This window comes from Sorex fumeus, unplaced genomic scaffold (genome assembly GCF_029834395.1).
Source record: "Sorex fumeus unplaced genomic scaffold, SorFum_2.1 ptg000026l, whole genome shotgun sequence".
NCBI classification, from domain to species: domain Eukaryota; kingdom Metazoa; phylum Chordata; class Mammalia; order Eulipotyphla; family Soricidae; genus Sorex; species Sorex fumeus.
In genome coordinates, this window is record NW_026606083.1 from 14058391 (window position 1) to 14072904 (window position 14514).

A 14514-nucleotide genomic window follows, 5' to 3' on the forward strand; every position below is an offset into this window, starting at 1 on the left:
CTGCCAAGGGGGAGCAGGCGGAGGTACAGCACCCATTCCCCCCAGGGGTGGCCCAGCGACAGTAACCTACTATGGGGTCCAGACGCATTTCTGCCAAAAGCCGTTGCGTTTCGAGATTTGTTTCTGAGTCTCTGGGATCATGGGCAATAAGCAGTTCAATCAGGAACCAGAGAGGCTGTTTGTGGGCTCAAACAGAACCAGAGAGGCTGTTTGAGGCGATTCGGGGTCTCATTGGGATGGGGAGTAAAGGGCCAGCTCCACCCCCATCCCATGAGGCCCCGCATATTTTGTCACTGTGGGCCCAAACCTGACTGTCAAGTGGCCTCTGGAGGATGGCAGCCATGGGGCCGCCAGGGGGAACAGGCCAAGGCATGAAACCTATTCCCACCTGGGGTGGCCCAGCGCCTGCAACCCACTGCAGGGACTGGACACATTTCTGCCAAAAGCCATTGGGTTTTGAGATTTGTTTCTGAGTCTCTGGGATCATGGCCGTTAAGCGGTTCGATCAGGAACCAGAAAGGACATGCCTCCAATTATATAGCTGAGTCAGAGGTGGTTTGTGGGTGTGTCTCCCACATACCTAACTTTTGGCTGTTTACTTTCTTGGTAAACTTTGCCCCAAGTTTTGGGGTCTGGCCAAAAGCATAGCAGCAGTGTTGCGGTATCTGGAAGTCTGAAGGCGCCATCAGGCTGCTGATGCACTCGCCTCACAGGTACAGAGTGACCTGCTGGCGGCACCATACCCACTCCAAAATGAAATCTTATAGGTGTAACTAGACATTCTGGTGAGCATCATGGGAACAGAACAAGTGGGTATGAACTGAGATGCATTAGGAAAGATGCTTCATTAAGAACTTGGCATAAGACGCAGCCCCTGCCTTTCCTTGCATAGGTGCGTCCTTCTGTGCGCCCCCCCACCCAGTCCCATCCAGCCTCGCGATCCCACTCCCCTGACACCTGAACAGTGGCCTGAGGGCACTCATATGGAGTTCCAGCAGGCGTGCCCACACAGCCTCCTCCTTTCCTCCGCACAGGCCTTTGTGCCCAGGTCTGTGGACTAGCATCAGGACAGGCTGGGGGCGTGGCCTCCATGTCGGGGGCATGGCTCTTAAAGTGGGCGTGGCCTTCTGTAAGGCAGGCGGCCCAGCACTCTTGACTTACATCCCAACCTGTATCACCTAATTCTTTGGAAAAAGTCCTGGCCACCTCAAGCACAATACGACAATAATCCACTGGCCTACTCCAGTTCCAACAAAAGGCCAGAAGCTGTTCAAGCCCAATATAAAAGAGCACCTCCTCCAACGCTTTACTAGATGCCTATCATAAGCCACAGATTAATGTCTGAGAGGAAGGACATATTCTAGAAGGGGAGAAGGCTGAGCACCATCAACCGACCTTATTCAGAATCCTTTCCCACAATAAGAGGGAACACTGATAATGAACCTCAAGGTTTTACCTCCATACAACCACAAGCACATGAAGAAACAGCACAAATCTCCACTACAAAGAAGAGTCCCGAACCCTCAACAGGGGTTACCCACAAATATGATCTCTCCGATAAAGAATTCCGAGATAAAATGCAGAAGATGTTCAAGAAACTACTCAAAGAATCAATGGAGCAGACTTCCAGGAAATTAAAGGAAGAAATGAAAGAAACAATGGAATGGATAGTTGAAAAAATTCAGGAAGAAATGAGAGCAGAAATAAAAAAGCTACAAAAAGAAGTGTCCCAAATAAAGGATTCGGTAGATGAAATTAAAAACTCAGTGAGTGCCCTCAGCAGTAGAAGTCTACAGCTGAAGACAGAATTAGTGATCTTGAAGAAGAGCAAAAGAAATCACATAGGGAACAAGAAGCAATGGGAAAAGACCTCAAAATAGCTCTAAGGGGAATCAGAGAACTAGGGGATGACTCCAAGAGTAATAACATTAGAATCATCGAAGTACCAGAACAACAGGGAGGCAACCCCAATGAAAAAGCCATAGTGAAAGAAATATTTGCTGAAAAGTTCCCAAAGTTAAAGAATGCAGACAACCAGATCCAAGGAGGCAGAAGAGTACCAGCTGAAAGAGACCCTAATAAAAAACACTCCAAGGCATATCATAGTCAGAATGATGGATGCCGTGGATAGAGACACAATACTGCAAGCAGAAAGGTCAAAGAATGAAATCACATACAAAGGAGTACCCCTTAGATTTACAGCAGACCTATCAGAGGAAACCCTCCAAGCCCGAAGACAATGGTGGGACATAGTGAAAAAACTCAATGAAATGTTTGCCTCACCAAGAATACTTTATCCAGCTAAACTATCACTCAAACTCAATAGAACAATACTCCATTTTATAGACAAACAATAACTCAGGAACTTCATAGACTCAAACCCAAACCTAAAAGAAGGACTAAAAGGGCTCCCGTAATTCAAGAAGGAAAACACCTATAAGCACAACAAATCCTTACAGAAATATGACACAAAACCCCATGACAGTAATCTCTCTCAATGTCAATGGTCTAAATGCACCAATCAAGAAACACAGAGTGGCAAAATGGATCCAGAAACTGAAACCAACATTCTGCTGCCTACAAGAAATTCATTTGAAGAGTCAGACCAAACACAGACTCAAAGTTAAAGGATGGAAAAAAATCTTGCAAGCAAACACCTCTTTCAAAAAAGCTGGGGTGGCCATACTAGTATCCGATAACATAGATTTCAGATTGAAAAAGATTAGAAGGGAAGTGAAGGGCATTTTGTATTTATCAAAGGGTATGTACAACAGGAAGAAATCACACTCTTAAATGTATATGCACCTAATGAGGGACCAACCAATACTTAAAACAACTGCTAACATATTTTAAGGAGGACATTGCCAGCAATATAATAGTAGTCGGAGACTTCAACATTGCCTTATCAGCTCTGGATCAATCAACAAGAACAAAACTCATCAAGGAAACACTGGCTTTGAAGGAAAAAATAGAAGAGAGAGGGAAAACAGACCTATACAGGGCTTTACACCCCCAAAAGAAAGAAATCACATTCTTTTCCAGTGCACACGGAACATTCTCTAAAATAGACCACATGCTGGGTAACAAAACATACCTCAATAGAATCAGGAAGAAAGAAATTGTATCAACTATCTTTTCAGACCACAATACTCTGAAGATAGAAGCAAATCACACACAGAGTGGAGAACCAAATCAAATATCAGGAAAATAAACAACTCAATGTTGAACAATGGGTGGGTCAGGAAGGAAGTCAAGGAAGAAATCAAAAGATACCTGGAAATAAATGAGAATGAAGACACGAGCTACCAGAACTTATGGCATGCAGCTAAAGCTGTGTTAAGAGGAAAATTAATAGCCTTGAAAGCATTCCTCGGGAAGGAAAAAAGGGCCTACATAGAGAACTTGACTTCACAGCTCAAGATGTTAGAAAAAGACCAACAAAAGGACCCCAAGCCCGGCCGAAGGAAAGAAATAATAAAACTTAGAGCAGAAATTAATGACATGGAAACCCAAAATATAATCCAAAAGGTTCATGAAACCAAGAGTTGGTTCTTTGAGAAAATAAACAAGATTGATAAACCACTAGCAAGACTCACAAAGAAAGAGAAAAAAACCCTAATAAACTGAATCACAAATGAAAAGGGGGACATCACAACATAAACCAATGAAATTCAAAAGATCATCAGAGATTACTCTTTGAGAGTCTGCATGCCACGAAACAACAGAACCTAGAAGAAATGGATTAATTCCTGGATTCCTACAATCTACCAAGACTGAGCCAAGAAGACTTGGAATACCTGAATAGACCCATTCATATCAAGGAAATCAAAACTCTAATTAATAGTTTTCCCAAATACAAAAGCCCAGGCCCAGATGGATTCACTAGCGAATTCTTCCAAACATTTAAAGAACCTGTTGCCAGTTCTCCTCAAGTTTTTCCAGGAAATTAAAAATATTAGGAACTCTCCCTAACAGTTTCTATGAGGCACATATCTCTCTAATACCAAAAACAAACAAGGACACCACTAACAAAGAACATTATAGGCCAATATCTCTGATGAACACTGATGCGAAGATCCTCAACAAAATATTTCAAATAGAATCCTGTTGGATCCTCATCGAAAAGATCATACACCACGACCAAGTGGGATTCATCTGAGGGATGCAAGGATGGTTTAACATTTAGAAATCAATCAGCATAATTCATCATATCAACAAAAGCAAATATAAAAACCATATGATCATATCAATAGATGCAGAGAAAGCATTTGACAAGATCCAACACCCGTTTATGATAAAAACTCTCACCAAAATTAGCTTAGAAGGAACTTTCCTCAAGATAGTCAAAGCCATCTACGACAAACCTATGGCAAGCATTATCCTCAATGGGGAAAAACTAAGGGTCTTCCCTCTAAGATCAGGGACAAGATAAGGATGCCCACTCTCTCCACTTCTGTTCAATATAGTACTGGAAGTACCTGAAATAGCAGTTAGGCAAGAAAAAGATATTAAAAGCATTAAGATAGGAAAGGAGGAAATCAAGCTCTCATTATTCGCAGATACTGTCACTGTCACTGTCCTCCCGTCGTTCATCGATTTGCTCAAGCGGGCCCAGTAACGTCTCCATTGGAGACTTTGCTGTTACTGTGTTTGGCATATCGAATACATCACGGGTAGCTTGCCAGGCTGCCGTGTGGGCTAGATACTCTCGGTAGCTTGCTAGGCTCTCCGAGAGGGGCGGAGGAATCGAACTCGGGTCTGCCATGTTGGCTGCGTGCAAGGCAAACGCCCTACCGCTGTGCTATCACTCCAGCCCCATTTGCAGATAATATGATACTATATCTAGAGAATCCTAAAGCCTCTACCAAGAAGCTCCTAGAAACAATATACTTGTATAGTAAAGTTGCAGGCTATAAAATCCATACCCAAAATTTCATGGCCTTCCTACATGCAAATAATGGAATGGAAGAAAGAGACGTGAAAAAAGCAATCCCGCTCACAACTGTGCCCCAGAAAATCAAGCATCTAGGAATCAACCTAACTAAGGATGTAAAGAACCTCTACAAACAAAACTACAAAATGCTACTCCATGAAATAAAAAAGGATATGAGGAAATGGAAACATATCCCCTGTTCAAGGATAGGAAGAATTAACATTGTCAAAATGGGAATACTCCCCAAGTCACTATACAGATTCAATGTGATCCCTTATAAGGATACCCATGAAATTCTTCAAAAAAATGGATCAAGAACTCCTAAAATTCATTTGAAACAACAAACACTCACGAATGGCTAAAGCAATTCTTGGGAAAAAGACAATGAGAGGCATCACCCTCTCCAACCTCAAACTCTACTACAAAGTGGTAACAATTAAAACAGCATGGTACTGGAACAAAGGCAGAGCTGCAGACCAATGGAACAGAGTGGAATATCCCTACACACAAACCCAAATATATGAACACCTAATCTTTTATAAGGGAGCAAGAAACGTGAAGTGGAACAAGGAAAGCCTCTTTAACAAATGGTGCTGGCATAACTGGCCAACCATATGCAAAAAAATGAGCTTAGACCTTGACTTAACACCATGTACAAAAGTCAGATCAAAATGGATTAAAGACCTCAATATCAGGCCAGAATCCATAAGGTACATTGAAGACAAGGTCGGCAAAACCCTCCATGATATTGAGGCTAACAGTTTCTTCAAAAATGAAATGTCACTGACCAACCAAGTGGAAACGGAGACAAACAAATGGGACTATCTTAAACTAAGAAGCGTCTGCACCGCAAAAGATACAGTGACCAAAATACAAAGACAATCTACAGAATGGGAAAGGATATTCACCCAATACTCATCCGATAAGGGGTTGATATCAAGGATATACAAAGCACTGGTTGAACTCCACAAGAAGAAAACATCCAATGCCATCAAAAAATGGGGTGACGAAATGAACAGAAACTCTCAAAGAAGAAATCTGAATGACTAAAAGGCACATGAGAAAATGCTCTACACCACTAATCACCAGGGAGATGCAGATCAAAACAACAATGAGCTATCATCTCACATCACAGAGTCTGGCCCACATGCAAAAGAACAAAAGCAACCTGTGTTGGCATGGATGTGGCGAGAAAGGGACCCTCCTTCACTGCTGGTGGGAATGCTGACTGGTTCAGCCCTTTTGGAAAACAGTATGGACGACTCTCAAAAAAGTAGAAATTGAGCTCCCATTTGACCCAGCAATACCATTCCTGGGAATATATCCCGGAGAGGCAAAAAAGTACAGTTGAAATGACATTTGCACTTCTGTGGTCAATGCTGCACTGTTCACAATAGCCAAAATTTGGGGGGAAAAAAACCAGAGTTCCCGAGAACAGATGACTGGCTAAAGAAATTTTGGTACATCTACACAATGGAATACTATGCAGCGATTAGAAAATATGAAGTCATTAAATTTACATACAAGTGGTTCTACATGGAAAGCATTATGCTAAGTAATATGAGTCAGAAAGAGAGGGACAGACATAGAAAGACTGCACTCATCTGGGGAATATAAAGTAAAAGAATGGGAGATGAACACCCAAGAATAGTTGAGATAAGTACCAGGAGGTGTCTACTCCATGGCTTGGAAGCTGGCAGCACATGCTGGGGGAAAATGCAGCTCAGATACAAAAGAGAACATCAAGTAAAGGGTGTTTGGATGACTCACTCGGGATGCAAGACACACGCTGAAAGTAGACTATAGACCGAACATGATAGTCACTCAATACCTCTATTGCAAACCACAACACCCTAAAGGAAAGAAAGAGCAAATGGGAATGCCCTGCTATAGAGGTGAGGCGAGGTGGGGGGATGGCTACTGGGGTCATTGGTGGTGGAGAATGGGCATTGGTGGAGGGATGGGTACTTGATCATTGTATAATTGAAACCCCAAAAACAAAAATATGTAAGTCTACAACTGTACCTCATGGTGTTTCACTAATAAAAAAGTAAAAAAATACACTTAAAAAATTTGGCATAAGGGGGTCAGGGGCTTCAGGGGCTAAAGCGCGTGCCATGCATGCATCAGCAGGTCACTCCATGATACACACATCCTGAATGTGACCCTGGCAGCTCTGTGCTCTGTGATCTCCAGTGTCACAGCAGAGACTGTAACTGCCAGTGATCAACACAATGAAAACCAAGCTGTATGAGCACTGTGGCCAGGAGTCCCATGCCTGGTGGACACTTATGTGCATCTCACAGTGATACCCAGCAAGAACCACAGTGAATCAGTGTGACCACTGGGCATGGCAACATCAGCAGAAGGAAAGGAAGGGAAGCGGGGAAAACGTTGATGTGATTGGTGGGTGAAGCACCCACAAACACGAGAGGGAGAAAGTTCCAGTCCCACAAGGGTCAAAGGCTACCTGCAGCAATTAAGTGACGGGCTCACTCCCAGGCTATGAGAAAACAGCTGAGACTATGTGACTTTCAAAGTCCAAAGCTACATCAAGTTAATTACTGATCGCCTGAAAAACTTCCAAGCTGAAGACAAAAAGCTTCTTTCCATAACAGGGAAGACACTATTTACTTTGCATATGGGTTTAAAGTTCAATCCTCATTGCACTATCCTTGGATTATTTGGGGATCTCTTAATTCTAAATTTCTACTGGGTTTTATTTTTAAGTTAATCCAAACAAAAAGGGCAGGCAGAACCACCTTAGAGTTTGTGTGCAGAAATAAACTGCAGATGGCAAGATGCGTCTTTAGGTTTACTTTAGATCAGCTGGAACAAGTGCCACTTCTCCAGTCTGCATTGCGTTTGGGCAATCCTCAGCTTCATTCTCTACCCTCAGAAGCTCCCAATTTAGTAACTTCTGACCCAAATGAGTTGCAAGAGGAGCAAGGCATTGGGATTTTTTTTTTTTTTTGGAAATTAAAAATGCCATCATGTGCTATGCAATTAGCTTTCACTTTTTCATTGTTCACAATTTCAGGTATTGATTTGTCCTTGTAAAACAGCTCTGTCCACAGTCAGATAGTATAACTAGTAAAGAACTTGCAGCCACCCCTAGATCGAATCCGCAGCACCACCACATACGGTCCTCACAGCAGTGCCAGGGGTCACCCCTGAGCACTGAGCTGGGAACTGCTCTTGAGCATTTTTGGGTGTGGCCTCACCCCCAGCCCTGTCAAGATTCTGTCTAGTTGGGGGAAACAGTGTGCTTAGGGCAGAGACAGGTGTGGAGCGGTGCCCTCAGTGGGAGGCGGATTTTAAGGCAAAAACAAAAACAACAAAAAAACAGGACCTTCTGAAGAGACAGCTGACGCCTTGGTAATACAGCGATGCCCACACTCTATTTACTATTGCCTGCCACCCGAGTTTCAGCTCTGCCCTGCTCCCTGTGAGGACACACATCTCACCTGCAAAATCACTCTAGCACTGTTGTTTTAGCAGTCATTCATCTGATGTTTTAGTCAGGAGGAAGCCTTGAACACAGTAGCTGTGGTTCAGAGACTCTCCCCCCCCCCCAAGAAAAAAAAACAGAAATAAAGTAGAAATTCCTATGTAAACTTTGTGTACTTTTATTACCAATAACATACGGTAGACTGTCAATTAAAATGAGTTTCTAAATTGTGTGTGTACACGTATGTATAGTGACATGCCAACTAGATGAAAATGATAAATTATCCCATTAATCACTTGATCACTTGACATCCTCTTACTCATCGATTTGCTTGAGCGCCCGGGCGCCAGTAACATCTCCATTCATCCCCGTTGCATGCTAGTGTAGCCCAATGGCATCTGCTCGCTCCAGGAACACAAAGAGCCTCAAACTGATCATTCAGGGTCTTGACAAAGAAGTCTGACCATCTCGTAGGTGGGCAGCCACGCGATCTTTTGACATCCCATGGAATCCAGTCAGTCACGGCTCTAGTCCAGCGGTCATCTCCAAATTGCATTATGTGTCCAGCCCATCTGATTTTCGACGCGTTGGCAAACAAGACAGCATCCCTGATTCTCGATCATCGACGGAAGTCAGAACCCCATATTCTTTCTCTCACTTGAGTGAAGCATATACTCCAAACATAGCTCTTTCGATTCCTCTTTGGGTGACCCGAATAACTTGCTCATCCTGTTTTCATAGGGCCCAGGTCTCTCAGGAGTATGTTAATGCAGGAAGAACAGTGGAATCAAAGAGATGTGCCCGGAGCCGGAGGTTCTTCGTCCTCTTAGCTATTTCTTCCACGTTCTTGAAGGCGTTCCAAGCCACTCTCTTCCTCCTGTGCAGCTCGGGTGCCAGGTCATTCATCATGTTGACTTCTCAACCTAGGTACACATAACTGTTGCATTCGGAGATGTTCGTTCCATTGAGAGCGAATGGAGCGTCAGGAACGAGACTGTTTCTCATAAACATTGTCTTCGTAAGATTCAGCTGCAGTCCGACCTTTCCACACTCACGGTTGAAGTCGGCCAGCAGTTGTGCCGCTTGGCTACTGTTTGGTGTTATTAGAATGATGTCATCAGCGAAGCAAAGGTGGTGTAGTTGCCAACCATCTATCTTCACTCCCATTTCTTCCCATTCCAGTCGTCGCATGACATTCTTGAGGGTGGCACTGAAGAGTTTTGGTGAAATGGTATCACCCTGCCAAACCCCTCTCTTTATGTCAATGATCACTTCCTTGTAGAATGGTGAGATCCTGGTAGGGAATCTGTAGTACAGCTCACGGAGGATCCTGATGTATTGAATTTGAATGTCCTGTTTGGCTAGGGCTTCGATGACCACTTCAGTCTCAAGAGAATCAAAGGCTTTCTTTAAATTTAAAGAAAATTTAAATTTAAAGAAGGCCTTTGATCTCATTAATAATTTTTTTAAAAATTAGTTTGTGCTTGCAACTATACTTCTCATTTACAAATTAGGGACAAAAATCACCATCTGCTGGGAATATGCTTCAATAAGCTAAAATATTTCATGGCTAACTTCTGTTTCTTAGCTTGTAGCAAAAGTCTCCATAGAGTTTTAATGTGTTTAAAGCTGGGCATTTTAACTCAATATTATTTTCTGTGTTTTTTCTAAAAATGGAAAAAACAAAAAAACAAATGGTAGCGAGGAGTGTTTGTTGTTGTTTTTTTTTAACTGTGGCAAAATATACATACATACCCATTCTACTAATTTCATTTGTATCTTGGTGCCATACACAGAGGTGCTCAGGGCTTCCTCCTGGCTGTGCTCAGGGGTCACCCCTGGTGAAGATTGGGGTACCATACAGGTTGCCAGAGATGAATCCAGGTAAGCCTTGTGCAAGGCAAGTGCCCTCCCAACTGTCCTTTTTCCAGTCCCTTAATGACTCTTAAGTCTAGAGAGTGGCATTTTTTAAGTACAATGATGCAGATATCCAAGTGTCACCCCCATCCTTCTCCAGAACATTTGTAATAACCCAAATAGAAACTCCACACCTGTGAAATACCAACTCCCCATTCACAGGGGACCCACAAACCCTGGAAAGCACAACTCATTTTTGTCTCTATGAACACAATTCCTTTCTGTGGCACTTATAGGTAGAATCATCTGTCCCTGGGGGTGTTTGGCTTATTTAACTAAATAACACCCCTCTTTATATATATTACACATTTTATTATTCATCTGCAGAGATCCTTAGATTATTTCCTCTTTTCGGCTACTATGACTAATGCTGCTAAGAACATGAATATACAAGTATCTGTTAAAGTTCCTGCTTTCAATTCTTTTTGCTTTTTGGGGGGGGAGGAGGAGTGAGAATAGGGTGGTTGGGACAAAGCAGTGTTCATGGTTCATTCCTGGATCTGTGCTGGTGGTAGCCACGACTAGAGGGGGAAAATTATATATATATATATATATATATATATATATATGTATGTATATATAAAATAGGAGCATTTGTCAGATGAAATAACGGAACACTTAAAGGATTAGAGTCCAGTGAAAAAATAAGTATCTGGAGCAGGCTAGAATTCAAATAATCCTAGAATAAGGAGTCACAGAATGTCTAACCACAAAAGCAAAAGGCGGGACCAGAGTGACAGAACAACAGACAGAGCACTTGCCCTCACATAGCCGGCCAGAGTTCAATCCCTGACACCCCATATGCGCCTCGGAGCCTGGCCAGGCTTGCTTCCTGAGCACAGAGACAGGAGTAAGCCCTGAGCACCACTGAGTGTGGTTCCCCCACCCACCAAAACAAAAAACGAGCAAAATGATATCAATTTCTTCAACATACAAAAATGTACAATTTCTCCAGTTCACTGTAGTATGTGTCATGACACTTTATTGACACTTTAAATAAAAAAAATTATTGTTCCAGGCTAAAATATATACAGCAATATAAATTTAAGGAAACAAATCAGTATTTTTCTGATCAACTCCATCAACTTCAAAACGAACGAATTACCATGACGATCTTTCACAGTTATTTCAAAATTATTCACATAAGATTTTTATTAGTCTGGCCACAACAAGCACATTGAGACTATTTCCAAGTAGACGGTAACGCTGTTTCACTGCTACCTTCTCGGGAAATCCTAGAACAAAAGACACAACAATTTATAATGTGATCCTCTGTTATGTTCACTGCCAGACATAGTATCACTTATTCTAATTCTAGTAAGAGCACCATGCTTATTTATATAAATAGATCCATAAGGTCACCAAGAAATAAAATTAATGAATAAAAAACTGGACTAAAATATATTACAGAGCATTGCCTTGCCTACAGTGCGACCATGGCGTGCCATATTCTATATGATGCCTGGCATATACCCATACATTAGCATCCACAAGCTGATAAAATCTGTCACCGAGTGAACTTCAGGAAAGCAGAAAAACCATTCCTTCACAGTGGCTTCTATTATTTAGTAACAGCTTAATAGAGATAAAATTCACACTGTGTAAACTTTTCCCTCTTATAGCACACAGGCCAGTGGTTTTCAATAGAGTCAGTTTTGCATCCACTGCTGCGAAGTCCAGAATATCTTCATCAGCTCCAAAAGAATGCCAGTACTAGGGGCTGGAGCAATAGTACAGCGGGTAGGGCGTTTGCCTTGCACGCAGCCAACCCGGGTTTGATTCCCAGCATCCCATATTGTCCCTTGAGCACCGCTGGCAGTAATTCCTGAGTGCAAAGCCAGGAACAACTCCTAAGCATTGCCGGGTCTGATCCAAAAAGCAAAAAAAGCCAGTACTAGCAGCAGTCAATCCTAAACCCCACCCCACCCCCTGCCTGCTTTATTTTTCTATGGATTTGCCCATTCTTAGTAGTTAGTATTAATAGGCCATTTAACACGTGGCCTTTTTTTTTTTTTTTAAGTTTTTGGGTCACACTCAACAGCTTAAGGGTTACTCCTGGAGCTGTGCTCAGGGATCACTCCTGGCGGGAGCAGAGGACTATATGGGATGTTGGGGCTAGAACCTGGGTCAGTTATACGCAAGGTCAGCATATGACTGCCCTGCCCATCGTGCACTCGCTCCAGCCACGTTTGTGGTCTTTTTCGTTTTTCGCTAGTGTGTTTTTAAGAGTCATTAATATCAGAGCACACGCCGATACTCCATTCCTTTTTTACAGCTACATAATATATTATTACATGGCCACACCACTTTTTATTTATGCATTCATACAAACATGTGCGTTATTTTTATTTTTTGATTCTTAGGAGTGATGCCATTATGAAGGGCATGTGTGTTTTTGTACAGATAAACATTTTCAGTTCTTTTAGATATGTCTGTCAGGGTGAAACTGCTGTATCACACAGTAAGTCTCTGTTAACAGCTGAGGAACTGACCCACTTGTTTCCTGCACAGCTGCCCCATCTTAGAATTATAACAACCAGCTACAGCTTACCTTTTCTTACTGGAATTTTTACATACATTTTCCCAGTAACTAATGTTACTCAACATCATTTCATGTGCTTGTTGGTTGTCTGTTTCTCTTCTTTGTTGAAATTTCTGTTCAGATCCTTGGCCCACCATTGTAATGTCCACCAGGCTTTATGTCCCATTCATCGCTATATTCTAAGAGCCCTGTATAACCTTGACACAAATCCCTCGCAATGGGTCTATATACCGTTTCAACAAATTAACCTTCTCATGTTGAACTTCTAATTGCTGCCTTCTTTCTTAGAAGCCAAATGGAGGGCTAGAGAGATAAGTCAATAGATGAGCAGGTGCTTTGCATGCAGAAGGCCCAGGCCTGATCCCTGGACCACGTGGTTCTCTAAGCCTCACAGCGTACTCCGAACCCCTGGGCACTGCCAGGCATGGCCCCCAAACAAAAACAAAAACAGAAATGATAAATAAATAGAAGCCAAATGGGATCTGGGGATCTAGCTCTGGGAGAGACATGCTGCATGTATGTATGTGTGAGGCTTGAGATTTGCTCCCTGGCACCGCAAAAAGTAAATAAAAGCAAAATGATTCAAGGAATCTATATATTCCCGGAATAAAGCCTTGCAAACTACCAAAATAAAAGAGTTCCCACACATTAGAATATACACTACTATACTATTTACAATATTGGAATGTCATATTCAGTAACCTTTATGTATCAATTAAATACAGGAAAGGCATATGAGATGAAAAAAATGAAGGAAAACATTAAAGCACTAAGAGCAAAATTTCATATACTTGTAAGACCCAGAAGATAATTTATAACAAAATGCTTCATCAACACTTGACATTATACTTACTGCTATAAAATACTGGTGATTTCCATAATACAACTTATTTGCAATTAAGCAGGATCATAAAATTATTATTATAAAGATAACGTCTTAGGCAAGCACATTATTAATCTCAAAAATGACTTAGTTTAAAGTAATCAGAGGTACAAATATGTCTACAAACAGACTTTAGAATACACAGGGAGATTTTCAATATTAATATGATAGCAAGGGGAAAAATTTTAAAGGGCTATATTTGTAAAAGTTATATATGTGTGTATTATATACACACAGAGAAATCTTGCTTATAAAAAATACATTAATTTTTTGGGGGCTTGGGACTCCTCCCAGCAGTACTCAGGATTTGTTCGTGCTTCTGTGTACAAGGAGTCATATATGGAACCAGGAACTCAACTGGGGTTGGCCACATGCAAGGCAAGCACCTGACCTTGTACTAGCTCTCCAGCCCATGAACTTTTAAGTTAAAAAAAACAACTTTGTTTTTTAACTTGGGGATATTAAAACCAATGACGTCCTCAAAAACAAAGACACAGAATGAACAATGAGCGGCATATATTTAGAAAATAGAGGGGAGTCTCCCCTCCTTCAAATCCTGCTCGCTGATGACTGCACGTCATTCGCTATGACAACCAGGCCCAAACATTCCGAAGGGGTAATGCAGATCCATCATTGCCTATCGACAAGCAGCTCCGACAAGGGCCCAGTTGGGCCCAGAGTCAACAAGGAGAGAAATGCTGGGAAGGATTGTGCTTGTAGGTCTGCTCAGGGTAGAGAGAGCAGGCCTGACTATAAGAACGCAGTCTTTGGGGCCGCAATGAGGGTAC

The 14514-nt window shown here is 42.1% G+C and overlaps 1 protein-coding gene across 2 annotated transcripts in view; it reads right to left on the bottom strand.

The window, feature by feature from the left end:
• Window positions 1-11295: 11295 nt before the first annotated feature.
• Window positions 11296-14514, bottom strand: part of TRDMT1 (tRNA aspartic acid methyltransferase 1) — a 46341-nt gene continuing 43122 nt past the window's right edge. The window contains exon 10 of one of the 2 annotated variants that reach the window (XM_056114638.1): window positions 11296-11536. In XM_056114638.1, the coding sequence (XP_055970613.1) occupies window positions 11436-11536 (101 nt within the window). In that variant the 3' untranslated portion in view covers window positions 11296-11435. The remainder of the gene's footprint in view (window positions 11537-14514) is intronic. The other variant, XM_056114637.1, reaches the window with a different exon arrangement.